The 17174-nt window shown below is 57.7% G+C and overlaps 1 protein-coding gene across 1 annotated transcript in view; it reads left to right on the top strand.

Moving 5' to 3' along the window:
• The first annotated feature begins 9074 nt into the window (after nt 1-9074).
• Nucleotides 9075-17174, top strand: part of SCRIB (scribble planar cell polarity protein) — a 120821-nt gene continuing 112721 nt past the window's right edge. Inside the window, exon 1 of the mRNA XM_079301834.1 lies at nt 9075-9475. Coding sequence (XP_079157960.1) covers nt 9314-9475 — 162 coding nt within the window. The 5' untranslated portion in view covers nt 9075-9313. The remainder of the gene's footprint in view (nt 9476-17174) is intronic.

Here is a 17174-nt window from a genome sequence, read left to right as displayed (position 1 = left end):
TGTCCATGGAGATGGGGAGGTGAGGCCACAAAGGGAGGCTGCGGGAGGCACCCGCGGGGAGGGGATCCCGGACCTGGGGGGATCCCAGAACCTGCGGGGGATCCTGGACCTGGGGGGGATCCCAGAACCTGCGGGGGATCCCAGAACCTGCGGGGGATCCCGGACCTGGGGGGATCCCGGACCTGGGGGGGATCCCAGAACCTGCGGGGGATCCCAGAACCTGCGGGGGATCCCGGACCTGGGGGGATCCCAGACCTGGGGGGATCTCAGAACCTGCGGGGGATCCTGGACCTGGGGGGGATCCCAGAACCTGCGGGGGATCCCAGAACCTGCGGGGGATCCCGGACCTGGGGGGATCCCGGACCTGGGGGGGGGGATCCCAGACCTGGGGGGGATCCCAGACCTGGGGGGGATCCTGGACCTGGGGGGGATCCCAGACCTGCAGGGCATCCCAGACCTGGGGGAGAAACCGTGCAGGGAATCCCAGACCTGGGGGGGATCCCAGACCTGCAGGGGATCCCAGACCTGGGGGAGAAACCTTGCGGGGGATCCCAGCCCGGGCTGCTCCCCCACGGGTCTGATCTGACCCTCACACCACTGCCCCTCACACCACTGCCCCTCACACCACTGACCCTCACCACCACTGCCCCTCACACCACTGACCCTCACCACCACTGCCCCATGGACCCAGCCCAGTGTCCAGCCTGTCCAGAGCCCTCTGCAGTGGGATCAGTGTCCAGTCTGGAATGGACACGTGGCTGATGGAAGGAGCAGGAGCTGTGCAGCTCCTCAAGGTCACTCAGCTGTGACCTCGAGCTCTTCCTGGGATGCCAGGGCAGAGTGCTGGACTGAATTAACAGGCTTTATAGAATTTATGTATCTGGAACTGTGAATGATTATTTTAGTGCTTCTTGAAAACCTTGGGAACTGGATATGTGAAAAAAAAAAGTGATTTGCACTTTCATAAAGATGGTGGCAAAAATCTGCAGGAATCGAGAGTTTTGTTGTAACATGAGGTGGATAACTGGGAAATAGAGCTAAGAGAAGTAGGGGGGGGAAAGGATGGAAGAAACAGGTAAAATATGGCAAAAAGCTGAAATGGATTTCTTATTCCCATTCAATATTTTCATGGGATCCTGGGATGGTGGTGGCCTGGAGGGGCTTTAAAGTTCTTCTCATTTTACTCCGTGCCATGGCAGGGACACCTTCCTCTAGCCCAGGGTGCTCCAAGCCCTGTCCAGCCTGGCCTGGGACAGTTCCAGGGATCCTGGGCATCTGTGCTAGGGCCTGCCCATCCTCCCAGGGAATGATTCCTGCCCAAAATCCCCTCTGACCCTGCTCTGTGGCACTGGGAGCCATTCCCTGTGTCCTGGCCCTCCAGGCCTGATCCTCCAGAGCAGGATCAGGTGGAGAAAAATTGAAAGGAAATTCGTGTATTGACTAAGAACCAGTTTAATAATTTGAAAGAAAATTATGGGAAAGGAGAAAAAAATCCAAAAGGAGAAGAAAATCCCCGCTGTGCCACTTGCCCCAATACCACAGAGCTGCACCCTAGCCATGGCTCAGGGAGGGTGGCCACAGGGCTGCTCCAGTGTCCACCCTGCAGGGGCCTCTCTGCGTCCACAGCCAGTTCTGCCTTCCTGGTGACACCAGAGGTTCCATCCCTGGCTCCTTGTCTTCACCAGGCATGGCAGCCTCAGGGCTCAGGGGGGGCCAGTGACAACTGCCAGTGCTGCCAGGAGGAGCCCAGTGAGGCCTGGGGGAGCTCTGGGGGAGCTTCTGCCTGGGGAGGCCAGAGAAGGGGTCAGGGGAAGCTCCCTACTTTGTGCAGAGGAGAAGAATAAATAGAAATCCTTCACCTTGGGTTGCGAAATAGAGGCATCTCCAGGAAACAAACCCACCATTGGGACAAAACCATCCCATCCCACTGATCCCACCCCATTGATCCCATCCCGTCCCATGGATCCCATCAATCCCATCCCATGGATCCCATTCATACCATCCCATTGATCCCATCCCATCCCATCCCATTGATCCCATCCCACTGATCCCATCCCATCAATCCCATCCCATCCCATCAAACCCATCGATCCCATCCCATTCATACCATCCCATTGATCCCATCCCACTTATCCCATCTCATCCCATCCCATCCCATCCCATCCCATCCCATCCCATCCCATCCCATCCCATCCCATCCCACCCCATCCCATCCATCCAGTGAGTCCATCCATCCATCCCATAATGATCCCATCCCATCCCATAATCCCATCCATATAGATCCCATCCATCCCATCCATCCCATCCCATACCATCCCATCCCATCCCATCCCATCCCATCCCATCCCATCCCATCCCATCCCATCCCATCCCATCCCATTGATCCCATATAATCCCATCCCATCCCATCCCATCCCATCCCATCCCATCCCATCCCATCCCATCCCATCCCATCCCATCCCATCATCCCATCCCATCCGTCCCATCCCATCAATCCCATCCCATTAGTCCCATCCCATCCCATCCCATCCTATCCCATTGATCCCATCCCATCCCCTCCCATCCCATCCCATTAGTCCCATCCTATCCCATTGATCCCATCCCATGGATCCCATCCCATCCCATCCCCTCCCATTCCATCCCATTAGTCCCATCCTATCCCATTGATCCCATCCCATGGATCCCATTCATACCATCCCACTTATCCCATCCCATCCCATCCCATCCCATCTCAGCCATCCCATCCCATCCCATCCATCCCATCCCTCCCATCCCATCCCATCCCATCCCATCCCATCCCATCCCATCCCATCCCATCCCATCCCATCCCATCCCATCCCATCCCATCCCATCCCATCCCATCGATCCCATCCCACTAATCCCATCCCGTCACCTCGGAACCATGCGCAGTTGTATCTGCTGTGCACGCCGTGGGAGCGCAGCTGGATGAGGACCTCATCCCCGTGCCGGGTGACTCCGGTGACCTTGAAGGTCTCGTAGGGCGGGATGAGCACCTCCTCCTCCTCGGGGTAGGTGGAGTAGCGGCTGATGTGGGCGCCGTGGCAGGTGTGCACCTCGAAGGTGGTGGTGGTGCCGTAGAAGTCGCTGACGTTCCTCAGCATGGAGGTGGAGGCGAACTGGCCAAAGCGCACGGTCTGCCCGGGCCGGGCGCTGAAGCGGATCCTGTTGACACCGCGGAACACGCGCAGGCACCGCGGGTGGCTCTGGGCGCCCCGCAGGGCCCTCAGCGCCTCAGTCAGCAGGAAATGCAGCACCTTGAAGTGGAAATTGTGCAGGTAGTCCCGGCGGGAGCGCCCCACCGTGCGCACGGCCCTGTTGAACTCCAGGTACAGGGTCTCCTCCATGGTGTAGGCCACCAGGGCAATGGCCTGCTCTGGTGGCAGCAAGCCTGGCTTGGCTGGGCTAGAACCCGGGCTGGAACCCGGGCTGGAACCCAGGCTGGAACCCAGGCTGGAACCCGGGCTGGAACCCGGGCTGGAACCCAGGCTGGAACCCGGGCTGGAACCCGGCCCAGAACCCAGCCCAGAAGCCAGCCCAATTTGGCTGGAACCTGTGCTGGAACCCAGGCTAGAACCCGGCCCAGAACCCAGCCCAGTTTGGCTGGAACCCCTGCTGGAACCCAGGCTAGAACCCGGCCCAGAACCCAGCCCAGTTCGGCTGGAATCCCTGCTGGAACCCAGCCAGGCCTGGCTGGAGCTCAGCCCAGCCTGGCTGGAGTCTGGCTTGTCCCAGCTGGAGTCTGGCTTAGCCCGGCTGGAACTTAACCAGGCCCAGCTGGAACCCGGCCTAATCTGGCTGAAATCCAGCCCAGTTTGGCTGGAGCCCACCCAGGCCTGGCTGGAACCCGGTTTGGCCCGTCTGGAGCCCAGTTCATCCCGTTTGGAGCCCGATTCATCCTGTCTGGAGCCCGGCCCATCCCGTTTGGAGCCCGGCCCATCCCGGTTGGAACCCAGCCCATCCCGTTTGGAACCCAGCCCATCCCATTTGGATCCCAGCCCATCCCGTCTGGTGCCCAGCCCATCCCGTTTGGAATCCAGCCCATCCCAGTTGGAACCCAGCCCATCCCGGTTGGAACCCAGCCCATCCCGTTTGGATCCCAGCCCATCCCGTTTGGAACCCAGCCCATCCCGTTTGGAACCCAGCCCATCCCGTTTGGAGCCCGGCCCATCCAGTTTGGATCCTAGCCCATCCCGTTTGGAGCCCAGCCCATCCCGTTTGGAACCCAGCCCATCCCGTTTGGAACCCAGCCCATCCCGTTTGGAGCCCGGCCCATCCAGTTTGGATCCCAGCCCATCCAGTTTGGATCCCAGCCCATCCCGTTTGGATCCCAGCCCATCCCGTTTGGATCCCAGCCCATCCCGTCTGTCCCACAGGGCCGCGGCCTTGGCCCAGGCCTCGGCGTAGGAACGGGACAGGAGGAACTCGGAGCGGTTGAGCGCCGGCAGCGCCCGCAGCATTGGGAGGCGGCAGCGCTGGTACTGGTCGTCGAAGGAGTTGGGGGCCATGCCCAGAGCAATCTCCCTGATGTCGCTGCCGCGCTCCCGGCGGGCGCTGGGGGCCGGGGGCACGGACAGCAGCAGCAGCAGGGACAGGAGATCCATGGCGGGCAGAGACAGGCCAGGGACAGCACAGGGACAGCACAGGGACAGCACAGGGAGAGGGGACAGGCCAGGGACAGGCCAGGGACAGGCCAGGGACAGCACAGGGACAGCACAGGGAGAGGGGACAGGCCAGGGACAGGCCAGGGACAGGCCAGGGACAGGCCAGGGACAGCACAGGGACAGCACAGGGACAGCACAGGGAGAGGGGACAGGCCAGGGACAGGCCAGGGACAGGCCAGGGACAGCACAGGGACAGCACAGGGAGAGGGGACAGGCCAGGGACAGGCCAGGGACAGGCCAGGGACAGCACAGGGACAGGCCAAGGACAGGCCAGGGACAGCACAGGGACAGGCCAGGGACAGGCCAGGGACAGGCCAAGGACAGGGGACAGGCCAGGGACAGCACAGGGACAGGCCAAGGACAGCACAGGGACAGGCCAGGGACAGCACAGGGACAGCACAGGGACAGCACAGGGACAGGCCAGGGACAGGCCAGGGACAGGGGACAGGCCAGGGACAGCACAGGGAGAGGGGACAGCACAGAGTCAAGCCAGGGACAGCACAGGGACAGGTGACAGGGAGAGGGAACAGGCCAGGGACAGGCCAGGGACAGCCAGCACCGCAGAGACTCGGGGGGGATGTGGATGGGCCTGCTCGGAGGAGGGGGCAACGGGGACAAGGGACAGGCCAGAGACAGGCCAGGGACAGGGGACAGGTCAAGGACAGAGGACAGGCCAGGGACAGGGGACAGGACAGAGAGAGGGGACAACTCAGGGAGCAGGGACAGGCCTGGGACAGGCCAGGGAGAGAGGGGACAGACAGGAAGAGGGGACAGGCCAGGGACACCCAGGAAGAGGGGACAGCTCAGGGAGAGGGGACAGGACAGGGAGAGGGGACAGGCCAGGGACAGGCAGGGAGAGGGGACAGGCCAGAGACACCCAGGAAGAGGGGACAGGCCAGCCAGCAGCCCCCTGGCCGTGTCCCAGCCATGTCCCCTGCCCTGAGCCCAGCCCTGTCCCATGGACCACTGTCCCCCCACATCCAGCAGCCCAGCCTGGTCCCTGCAGCCGCAGGGCATCACTCCCAGGACCCCAGCCCAAAACCCCATTCTGGCTGTGGGCTCTGGTGCTGCTCTCTGTCCCTCCCCCCTCCTGGGCAGGGGCATGTGGCTCCTCCAGCTTCTTCTAGCTGGGATGGCTGGGCTTGAATTTGGACACTCTTCCTGCTCCTGGGCAATTTCACTGTCCCCCCACAGGACTCAGAGAAGCCTCCAGTCCCAGGGATGGGCAGGAACCCTCTGATAAATCCTCTCAGCACCCACCCAGGTGTGGGGGGTTTGAAATAATTCAGCAAAAACACATGGAAAACCAAAAGGTTGCATAAGAAAAGAGGAAAACAAAAAGATTTTATTCTCTACTTCCCATGAGCAGGCGAAGTCTGGCCAGTTCAGGGCTCCAGCACTTGGAACCATTTCTTCAGAAGGAAAACATTGTAAATGAAACTTTTTTCTCCCTCTTCCTCCTCCATTTCTGAGCTTTTATATCTGAGCCAAGGTTATGAGGTCTGGGATATGCCTGTGGTCAGCTGGGGTCAGCTGTCCTGGCTGTGTCCCCTCCACCAGCCAGTGCTGGTGCAGTGCCAGCCCTGCCCAGCAGCACCAAAGCTCCGGGGTGTCACCAGCACCTGCCCAGGTCCCACTGTGACCCCGGTGCTGGGAGGGTGTGTGGGGTTGATGTGGCCAGAAATGTGGATTCTGTGTATTCCAGCAATGTGTGTTCTGTCCATCCCAGCAATGTGTATTCTGTCCCATCTGCTGACCCAGCTGGGGCAGTGCCCCTGATCTCCTGGCACATATTCCCTGCTAATGGGCCATCTTTATAAACCAGCTGGGCAATCATCTTTATCTTCCCACAGCCCATCCTCCCCCCAGCAGATATCTCCTGTTCATGGCCACTGAGTCCCAGGGCATGGCTGATAAAATTCCATCATCCCACTGGGAGATGCTCCAGCCAGGGCAGGAGCCAAGCCTTTCCTACCCAGAGAAAAACTGACATTTGGAACACCAGAGCAGCCTTTCCACTGGATCCCAGAGGAAAACCAGACCCTTCCACATCATCCCTGGAGCTTCAGAGGAAACTGCCTCTTCTCCAGGAGCACTGCTCCAGCTGAGCCACATCTGCCCCTGCAGGAGGATGCAGCACCATGGAATGGGACTGTGCCACCACCCTGACTGACTGACTGTGCCAGCTTGGATTCTGACTCTGGCAGGGCTGGGATTGTTCTGTGTAATGCTGCATTTCTATTTTAATTGTCCTAGTAAAGAACTGTTATTCCTATTCCCATCTCTTTGCCTGAGAGCCCCTTCATTTCAAAATTATAATAATTTGGAGGAAGGGGGTTTACATTCTCCATTTCAAAGAGAAGCTCCTGCCTTTATTGGCAGACACCTGTCCTGCAAACCAGGACAGAGGGCTCCAGGGGAACAGGGGATGCAGCTCAGTCACACCCAACACACCAGGGAGAGCAAAGGTCCCACTTTGAGCAGGGTCCAGGAGGGAGAGATGGAGGGGACAGAGCCCAGGAGGGGCTGGGGCAGCACCTGGGGATCCCCTGGGATCCACCTTGTCCCCAGGCTCAGCTTCAGAACCCCTTGAGGCTCTCAACAGTTATTAACTCGAGTTTAGACTCTGCACAGCCAAGGGCAGAGGGCAGGGATGGGATATTGAGAAGAAATCCTCCTGTGTGAGGGTGCCCAGAGAAGCTGTGGCTGCCCCTGGATCCCTGGAAGTGTTCAAGGGTAGGACAGGGCTTGGAGCAACCTGGGCTAGAGGAAGGTGTCCCTGCCCACGACAAGGACATGAAACTGGATGTGCTTTAAGGTCCCTTCCCACCCAAACCCTTCTGTGATTCAATGACTTCATTAATTCCTTCTTTGCTTCCTTCCCAGCTTCACAGCCTCTGCCTGCTGTGGATGCTGAAGCTGAAAAGGTGAACATTCACCTCCTCCTGCTGGCACAAGGACAAGACCAATCTTACCAGTGCCTCACCAGTGCCTCACCAGTGCCCTGAGCTCTGGTGTCACTCAGTTGTTGGTCACTTTCTGTTCATTGCAGGATTATTTCTGACTGCCCAGTCTGAGGAATGCAGAATTCCTGGCCTGGGTTGGTGTCCCAGGTGTCCCAGGCTGCTCCTGGGGCACTGGGCTCAGCTCAGTGTCACACAAGTGTGGGTGTGAAGAATTGTCACAGTCAGACTGTGAGGAAGGAGAATCTGATCTCTGCAAGAAAAATGAGAGAAATGGGATAAACAACCAGGGCAGGAGCTGGTGGAGAGTTGTGTGCAAGGTGAAAGGAGCTGGAACAGAGAATTCGAGAGAAGATGCGTCTAAGGGCTATGTGACAAACATGTGAACTGCTGGCAGAGCCAGGCTTGAGAAACCCCACAGAGAACTGTCACCAACACCCACTGCAGCTCAGAGCCCCCTCCTGCCCCCAGGTCACCAACACCCACTGCTGCTCAGAGCCCCCTGCTCCCCCCAGGTCACTCCCTATGGAGGGCAGAAGGTGCCACAGCTGTTTGCTCCAGCAGATCTGCAGTGACTGGATCTGGAACAATGCAAGCCTGCAATTCCCCTACAGTTCCTTTTCCCAACCTTAACTCACACTCACTGCACAGCTTCTTTCAATTTTGCTTCCCATGTATTGCCTTTCTAACCCTGAGGAGATAGAGCAGGGATAAAGTTCAGTGAGGAGAAACCAGCCAGGAAAGAAAGAGAGTGCCAAAGCAACCAGGAAACTGTGAAAGCAGGAGGGGATAGAACAGGGAGGGCTACAGCGTCCTGGGACAGCTCAGAGGCGATGATCCCCTTTGCGTTTTGGCTTTTGTCACGAAGACAGAGCGGGCACATGTGGGCTTTACCCCAGCGCACGGAGAAGGGATGGAGGCGGCTGGGGTCCCGCAGAGCCGATTCCTGCAGCCGGGGATGGAGGCGGCTGGGGTCCCGCAGAGCCGATTCCTGCAGCCGGGGATGGAGGCGGCCGCTCGCTGTGTGTGCCCAGGGCAGAGCCGATTCCTCCAGCCGGGGATGGAGGCGGCTGCTCGCTGTGTGTGCCCCGGGCAGAGCCGATTCCTGCAGCCGGGGATGGAGGCGGCTGCTCGCTGTGTGCGCTCCTCAGAGCCGATTCCTGCAGCCGGGGATGGAGGCGGCTGCTCGCTGTGTGTGCTCCTCAGAGCCGATTCCTGCAGCCGGGGATGGAGGCGGCTGCTCGCTGTGTGCGCTCGGCAGGGCGGATCGCTCCAGCCGCGGGTCCCGCCCAGGCGCTGCCGCCGCGGGCGGAGCTGGTGCCGCGCCGGGCGGAGCCGTGCAGGTCCCGGGCGGAGTCGAGCCTGCCGGGCGGAGCTGGTGCCGTGCCGGGCGGAGCCGTACCGTGCCGGGCGGGGCGGACTCCATTTCCCAGCGGCTCCGTTTCCCAGGCGCACCCGCGGAGGGCGGCGCGGCCCCGGGCGCAGGCCGGGAGCGGCCCCGGGCGCGGCGGCAGGCCCGGGCGGAGGCAGCGGAGCGGGGGCGCTGCCGCAGCGGGAGCGCGGCCGCCGCTCGGCTCGGCTCGGCTCGGCCCGGCCCGGCCCGATCCCGGCGCTGCCGAGGCGCGGCCCGAGCGCTGCCGGCGCGGCCCGGCCCGGCCCGGCCCAGCGATGCTGCGCTGCATGCCGCCGCTCTGGCGCTGCAACCGGCACGTGGAGGCGCTGGACCGGCGGCACTGCTCGCTGCAGGCCGTGCCCGAGGAGATCTACCGCTACAGCCGCTCGCTGGAGGAGCTGCTGCTGGACGCCAACCAGCTCCGCGAGCTGCCCAAGGTGAGTCCCGGTACCGGCACCGGAACCGGCACCGCCGCCCCGCGGCTCGGCCCGCGGAGACCGACACCGGGAGCGAGCGCTGCCCGGCCCGCTCCGAGCACCGGTACCGGCACCGAGCACTGCCCGGCCCTTCCGGGACACCGGCACCGGGCACTGCCCGGCCCTTCCCGGGGCACCGGCACCGGGCACTGCCCGGCCCTTCCCGGGGCACCGGCACCGGTACCGAGCCGTGCCCGGCCTGCTCCGAGCAACCGGCACCGGCACTGCCCGGCCCTTCCCGGGGCACCGGCATCGGGACCAGCACCGAACGCTGCCCCGGGCACCGGGACCGGGACCCAGCCTGTGTCATCAGTCCCGTGACGGTCGCAGTCACTGCCAAGCCAAGCACGGCATAAATTAAAAAACTCGTGTTTATTCAGTAAACTGCAAAAAGCGTTGAGTAAGTTAATTAAAGCGATGGAGCTGGTTGATTCTTAGGATCGCAGGGCTGCAGAGGTGCTCCCAGAGCTGGAGCATCTCTGCCGTGGAGATGGGCTGGGGGTGTCTGGCCTCAAGAAAAGAAGCTCTTCCAGTGCTTAGAGGGACTCCTGGAGAGATGGAGAGGGATTGGGACAAGGGGGAATGGCTTCCTGCTGCCAGCGGGCAGGCTTAGATGGGATATTGGGGAAAAATGCTTTCCTGAAGGGTGGAGAGGCCCTGGCACAGGTTGCCCAGAGCAGCTGCCCCATCCCAGGCAGTGGCAAAGGCCAGGTTGGATGGGGCTTGGAGCAGCTTGAGATAGTGGAAGGTGCCCCTGCCTATTGCAGGGGGGGGGATGTCTTTTAGATCCTTTCCATCCCAAATAATCCCATGGTCTGGGGCTGCAGCCTGCTCTTGCAGCCTCTGTTGCTGTTCTGTGCAGCTGCACGCAGAGAACACCAGGATAAACCCTCCATGTGCTGCTCCATGCCATGTTCTCTGCAGACTGGGGATCTGCTCCAGCCTGGCCCAGCATCTCAGAGCTCCCAGGGGATTGCTCGTGCAGGGCAGGGCGTTGGGACAGGGTCAGCTCTCGTGTTTGGGACCTCATGCAGTACCCAGACAGGAACCCAAGCTGGGATGTTCCCATTCTGCATGGTGATCTGGTACACAGCATGCTGCAGGTGGGAATTTCAACCTGCCTCTAGACGGGACTGGGCTGTGGGATACTCCAGAGGAAGTTTTATTGTGTATCCCCGTTGGAAACAGGATAGTTTTTTAAAAGTTATTGAACTTCTCCCTGTGCCAGAGAGAGAAGGTGTTTGTCTGCTGTGTGTTTGGAGAGATGGTCTTCAGGGAATATTGACTAAGTGCGTGTTTATTGAGAAAATTGAGAAGTAGGTCATTAGCTTTCAAGGTTTTTATTGAATACTGACACGTTACGGAATTTCTCATCAAATCTAGATTTTAAAAATCCCTTGCAAACCAGAAACTCTGTTGTGGTTCAGGCCAGAGTAGTTTGGTTCAGTTTGGTTAAAACATCTGCACCTGAACAGATTCCCTTGTCTGGAAGCAGCAGTTGCTGCTCTGGTGTTTTTGGGTTCTGTTTGTCCCTTCCTGAGCCCGTGGGCTCAGCTTTCAGGCTGTTCAGGGATGGAGACACCAGTGTGATACTCTCAGCTCTTGTCTCAGGTAGCTCAGCATCTTGCTGTACTTTAGGCATGGAGATTCCCCAAACTGCTGGAGAATGTGTGTTGTGGGCAGGCTGGGGCGTGGGAACGGGTGTAAGTCCTCAGAGGAGGGTGATTGTGACACACCTGCAGAGAACCTGCAGGTCCCTGAGCTCCCAGCTGCTGCTGAGCACTCACAGCACCAGGACACACCGGGGTGCTGGGCTTGGAGGAGAAAGTTTGGGGCTGAAAGTGCAAATTTTATACTGACTTGACTTAGCATGGAATGGTGTGGATGGGATCCCGTGATGGTCCTGCCTGCACTGGTGTTGTTGCAGTCCTGCCTGCAGTGGTGCAGATGCAATCCTGCCCCTGATTGCAGGTGCTGTGTGCATTCCCTCAGTGCCCTCCTGCCTCCCCCAGAGAGCTCCAGTTTCCCAGATCTGTGGCATTGCTCAGCTCAGGGTGTCAGAGTTCTTGCCATTCCCTGTCTCCTCTAGTGTGAATTTCCCTTTTGGAGTCCTGTGGGAAAGAGTTTTTGGAAGAGCAGGTTGGACAGAGGAGGGTGAAATGCTGGTCTCAGGAGATGGCCAGAGCCAGGGCAGCAGCAGAGGGTGTGACAGGGCTGTGTCAGTCTTGCACAAGGTGTTCAGGGTGTCCCCATCACTCTGGGAGAAGCACTGAGCCATTCCCCATCCCCTGCAGAGGCTGGAGTGTGAATGGTGGCCTGGGAGACTGGACAGGGAGCAATGACCACTGCTTCAGGAGGGCATGCAGTGAGGCAAAAAAGGGCTCACTTCAGAGCAAATGAAATCATTCTTTATGTAAAATGTGGTTTAACTGAGCTGCACATGACATAGCAGTGCTGTGAGTTAAGATGAGCTCAGAGAGAAGTGGAGAAAACAACCAAAAACGAGATCTGCAGAGACATTTGTGTGTTTGTTTGCACTGTGTGCAGAGACATTTGTGTGAGAGCCTTGGAGGGAGTTTGCCTTTGGACTGGCTGTCCTCACATTTTTCCCTCTCAGCTCCTGTCTGGGGGTGCCATGTCCAGCAGGAGGAGGAGGAGGAAATCTGCAGTTGGTGGAACAAGGAAGAGGTTTGACCCAGCTCAGGTTTGTGCTCACAGCTTCCCTGGGCTGTGCCAGGGTGTGTTTGGTCCCAGGCACAAAGGTCACTGCAGGAAGGGCATTTTTTGAGGATATTCCTGTTTGGTAGGGACACATACCTAAGGCAGAAGTAGGAATCTGTGTGTAGTGTGAGGTGAATATGGGGATGAAAACTGAGAATAAACTGCCCTTCCACCAGGAAAGGGAAGGTGGGAACATTGGTTTAGGCAGACACTGTCCCTGAAGGATGATGGTGGGTTCAGGGGGATGTTTTCCAGGTGCCCCTCATGGGAACAGGGCTTTTTTTGGGAAGGAGACCCTGGGAGGAGGTGGAGAAAGAGCAAATGGGGCTGTGCCTGTTCCCTGGGAGAAGGTCTGAGGACACAGATGTGCCTGTGAAGATGTGTCAGACAAGTGGGAATGAGAGAATGTGCACAGCACAGTTCGTGTTTGAGGGCTCAAGCAGGGATTTGAGTGGAGGTGATTTTGGGAGGGGTGGCTTTTGGAAAGTCACCTTTCCAAACAGGAAAGACCTTTGTGGAAAGGTGTGTTTTGGAAAGCAGCTCTCTTGAAAATGCCTGATTTTATATGGCTCCTCCTCTGAGAGATTTCTTACCAGCAGCAGCTGGGTGTTCCAGACAGGCTTTTCTGTGTCCTTACCTCACCTGTTCCAGAAACATGGCATCTCTTGCTCTTCCCGTGGCACCATTTTGCTCTGAAGGGTTTCCAGTGCCCTTTGTGCTCCAGATCCTGGGATTGCTGAGTGACTCTCTATGCTTTCCTGGCTTCTCCCTTCCCAGCTGCTGAGGTCAGGCTGTGTTTCTCTCCATCCTGCAGTGCCAGCTCCTCTGCTATCTGCTCTTGCTTCTTTGTCACCTGTCCCTTTTGTTGAAACTTGCCTGTTTTGTGCCTGAATTTCCCCTCAGGATGGCCCTGCTGGGGCAGTTTGGAGGGATAGATTAAATCTGTGGGAGCATCTGCTGCCCCTTTGCAGGGATTTGCAATTAAATGTGATTTAATAGAAAAGGATGAATTCCCTTTGATAAGTTGCCTGTGTCTGAATTCCAGAGGTGGAAATGGCTTGCTCCATGCTGATTCTGCTGTGCCTGTTTACAGAGTGTTAGGAGCAGGTGGAGAGCAGGTCCTGCCCTGGCAGTGTGGGTTTTGGAAGCACAGCTGGCTAAATCACTGTGTCACACCTAAGTCATGTATTCCACTCCAGGAGCACTTGAGAAGCACAGGTGTCACCAGGAAGGAATGCACACAGCCTGGAATTTGGAGCTGGTCACAGCCCAGAAGGCTCCAGAGGCTCTGGGTGTGCTTTTGGGAGTGCTCCAGTTTGGATTTGGGCAGGCTGGAGGAAACCTGGGTGGAGCAGAGCTGGTGGGACCTGGTGTAGGAGGATGAGAGGGTGGAGCTGAAATCCTGAGCAAGTCTGTGCAGAGGGAGGAGAGCTGAGAGCTGTGTAGTGTCAGCAGGACACAGCTGGACAGGCTGCTGGGGGCTGGAGAGGAGCCCAGGGCTGCATGTGGTCCCAGGGGATTAGTGCAGGTGCTGAGGAGGGAACCCCCAGGCATTTCCAGTGCAGGGGCTGCAGTTCTCTGCTTTGCTGTTCCTCTCTGCAGCTCCCATGGTGGACTGAGCCCAGTGCAGAAACCACTCCTCTCACTGCCCAGGGAGCTGATTTCCATTGCACTGGAGATGGTGGCACACACACACAGGGAGAGGAGCCTGTTTCTGTCCAGGGCAGGCCCTTCCCTGTCTGGGCTTGCTGCCTTTTGCATCATGGCAAAGCCCTTTGGAGCTGGCTGGGTTTCAGCAGCTCCTCCTGTGGCTCCATGGGCTGGGGCAGGAGTGTCCCAGTGACCCCACTGGATCCCTGTGCATCCCCAGGACCCCACTGGATCCCTGTGCATCCCCAGGACCCCACTGGATCCCTGTGCAGCTCCATGGGCAGCTCCAGGACCCCACTGCACCCCACTGCAGCTCCAGGATGGAGCCAGGACCCCACTGCAGCTCCAGAATGGAGCCAGGACCCCACTGCAGCCCCCATGCAGCCCCCCTGCAGCCCCAGGCTGTAGCTGTCACTTTCCCAAAGCAAAATGGGGCCTCCCAAAGCTAATTAAGAGCAGCTTTTAATTTCCTGGCATCCCAGTGCTGTAAGGAGGATCGTGGGGGTTTATTTACTTCCATGAGGACTAAAGCTTCTCCTGGTAATCTGTGTGCATTACCAGTCCTGCCTGAGAAAGTCAGGGAGCTGGGAATCCTGCTTGGCTCTGTGTGCAGCCTGCCAAGGTTTGGTGTGCTCTGGATGGGGCTCTTTCCCTCCCAGCAGCTGCATTTGTTTAACAAAACCAGGCAGCAAACTGGTTTCACTTGCTGCTGGTGAGGCTGGCGTGGCTCAGCAGCCCTGTGGGTTCATGGATGTGTCTGTCTCCCCAAAATCCAAATATTCTGGGTGGCTGCTGCCCAGCCATCTCCCCTGGTGGCAGTGGGATCTGTGCTGGGGGGCAGCAGCCAAACACAAGATCAGTCATGGAGAAAAGAGCTGATAAAATTCTTGGGTGTACAATTCTTGGGAATACAGAGAGTAGGGAAGAGGTGCACAGGTGGATTTTGCACTTGAGGTCCATGGAAGGAAATATATGTGTAATAAATATATAATAATTACATAATATTATATATGTACCCAGTGTCTCTCTGTGTTCCCAAGTGTCCCAGTGTGTGTTCCCAGCTCAGTCTCAGTGTCCCTGTGTGTGTTCCCAGTGTCCCAGTGTCCCTGTGTGTGTTCCCAGCTCAGTCCCAGTGTCCCTGTGTGTGTTCCCAGTGTCCCTGTGTGTGTTCCCAGTGTCCCTGTGTGTGTTCCCAGCTCTGTCCCAGTGTATGTTCCCAATTCAGTCCCAGTGTCCCTGTGTGTGTTCCCAGTGTCCCTGTGTGTATTCCCAGTGTCCCTGTGTGTGTTCCCAGCTCAGTCCCAGTATCCCAGTGTGTGTTCCCAGCTCAGTCCCAGTGTGTGTTCCCAGTGTCCCAGTGTGTGTTCCCAGCTCAGTCCCAGTGTCCCAGTGTTTGTTCCCAGTGTCCCAGTGTGTGTTCCCAGTGTCCCAGTGTGTGTTCCCAGCTCAATCCCAGTGTCCCTGTGTGTGTTCCCAGTTCAGTCCCAGTGTCCCAGTGTGTTCCCAGCTCAGTCCCAGTGTCCCTGTGTGTGTTCCCAGCTCAGTCCCAGTGTCCCAGTGTGTGTTCCCAGTGTCCCTGTGTGTGTTCCCAGCTCAGTCCCAGTGTCCCTGTGTGTGTTCCCAGCTCAATCCCAGTGTCCCTGTGTGTGTTCCCAGTGTCCCAGTGTGTGTTCCCAGCTCAGTCCCAGTGTCCCTGTGTGTGTTCCCAGCTCAGTCCCAGTGTACCTGTGTGTGTTCCCAGCTCAATCCCAGTGTCCCTGTGTGTGTTCCCAGTGTCCCTGTGTGTGTTCCCAGTGTCCCTGTGTGTGTTCCCAGTGTCCCAGTGTGTGTTCCCAGTTCAGTCCCAGTGTCCCTGTGTGTGTTCCCAGTTCAGTCCCAGTGTCCCTGTGTGTGTTCCCAGTGTCCCTGTGTGTGTTCCCAGCTCAGTCCCAGTGTTCCTGTGTGGGTTCCCAGCTCAATTCCCAGTGTCCCTGTGTGTGTTCCCAGCTCAGTCCCAGTGTTCCTGTGTGTGTTCCCAGCTCAGTCCCAGTGTTTTTGTGTGGGTTCCCAGCTCAATTCTCAGTCCCTGTGTGGGTTCCCAGCTCAATTCTCAGTCCCTGTGTGTGTTCCCAGCTCAGTCCCAGTGTCCCTGTGTGTGTTCCCAGCTCAGTCCCAGTGTTCCTGTGTGGGTTCCCAGCTCAATTCCCAGTGTCCCTGTGTGAGTTCCCCACCCTCCCTGCTGTTCCCAGTGCTCTCTGGAGCCCTGCTGCAGCACTGCCTGCTCCTCTCACTAGTCTCCAGTTCCCTTTGGCTGAGCATCTGCCAGCAGGGACTGCTTCACTGGTGGCTGGAGGTAGAGGCAGGGCTGGGTTATCCTCTCCAGGTCTCCTCTCACCTGCTCTGTGTGTTTCCTGCATTTTGGAGCCCTGTTTTGCCATCTCCCTGGTGGTTGTGGTGTGGGAGGGATGCTGTGTGCTGAGCAGGGGGATGATGTGGCATCCCAGCATCTCTGATCTTTGTTCCATTCCTGCCTCAGGCCATTTGCTGGTGTGTCTGAGCTGTTCCCTGGCAGCTCCAGCACCTTTCTCATCCTCTTCCTGCTCAGAGGGGATGTTTGGGTCTGTGTCCTTCCACACAGGAACACTTAACTCTTCTCCAAGACTTCTCCAGATGTGTTTTCCTGCCCCCCAAGGGTGCAGGCTGCCATTGAGCCCCCACTTTACACCAATTATTTGGCTTGGTCTCATTACCTTGTTTTGGATTCTCAGGGTTAGATCTGGTTTGTTGGGTTTTTTTGGTTGTTTTATGGTGCTTCACTGTTCTGGAGATGTGTCTGTTTGATAAACCTATTAATGATTTCTACATCAGGAAGACACAATCTGATTGGAAACAATTGCAACAGGTTATTGTGGAACACAACTTCTGGCAATTTTCCCTTTGCTAATAGCTGTGACATTACAGATCAGTCAATTACTTTCTGTAATTGCAAATTGACCCTTCTGTAGTGAGAGGATGGTTCAGAAGAAGATGTTGTCCCTTGTTTGAATGGGAGGAGGTGATTCCTGAGGTGCTGGTGTGCAGGGAGGGCTCTGGATGGGATTCCTGACTGTGGGGCAGATCAGAGAGATTAATGCCTTTGCTGCAGGGTCACAGAATCATTGGGGTTGGAAAACACCTGCCTGTGACTGAACACCATTTTCTCAACTAAACCACAGCACTAATTCCAGTGATTATTTCATATACTCCAGTGATTATTTCATATACTCCAGTGATTATTTAATATACTCCAGTGATTATTCCATACATCCCA

This window comes from Erithacus rubecula, assembly GCF_903797595.1.
Source record: "Erithacus rubecula genome assembly, chromosome: 3".
Lineage (NCBI taxonomy): Eukaryota > Metazoa > Chordata > Aves > Passeriformes > Muscicapidae > Erithacus > Erithacus rubecula.
This window is presented reverse-complemented; position numbering and strand designations above follow the sequence as displayed.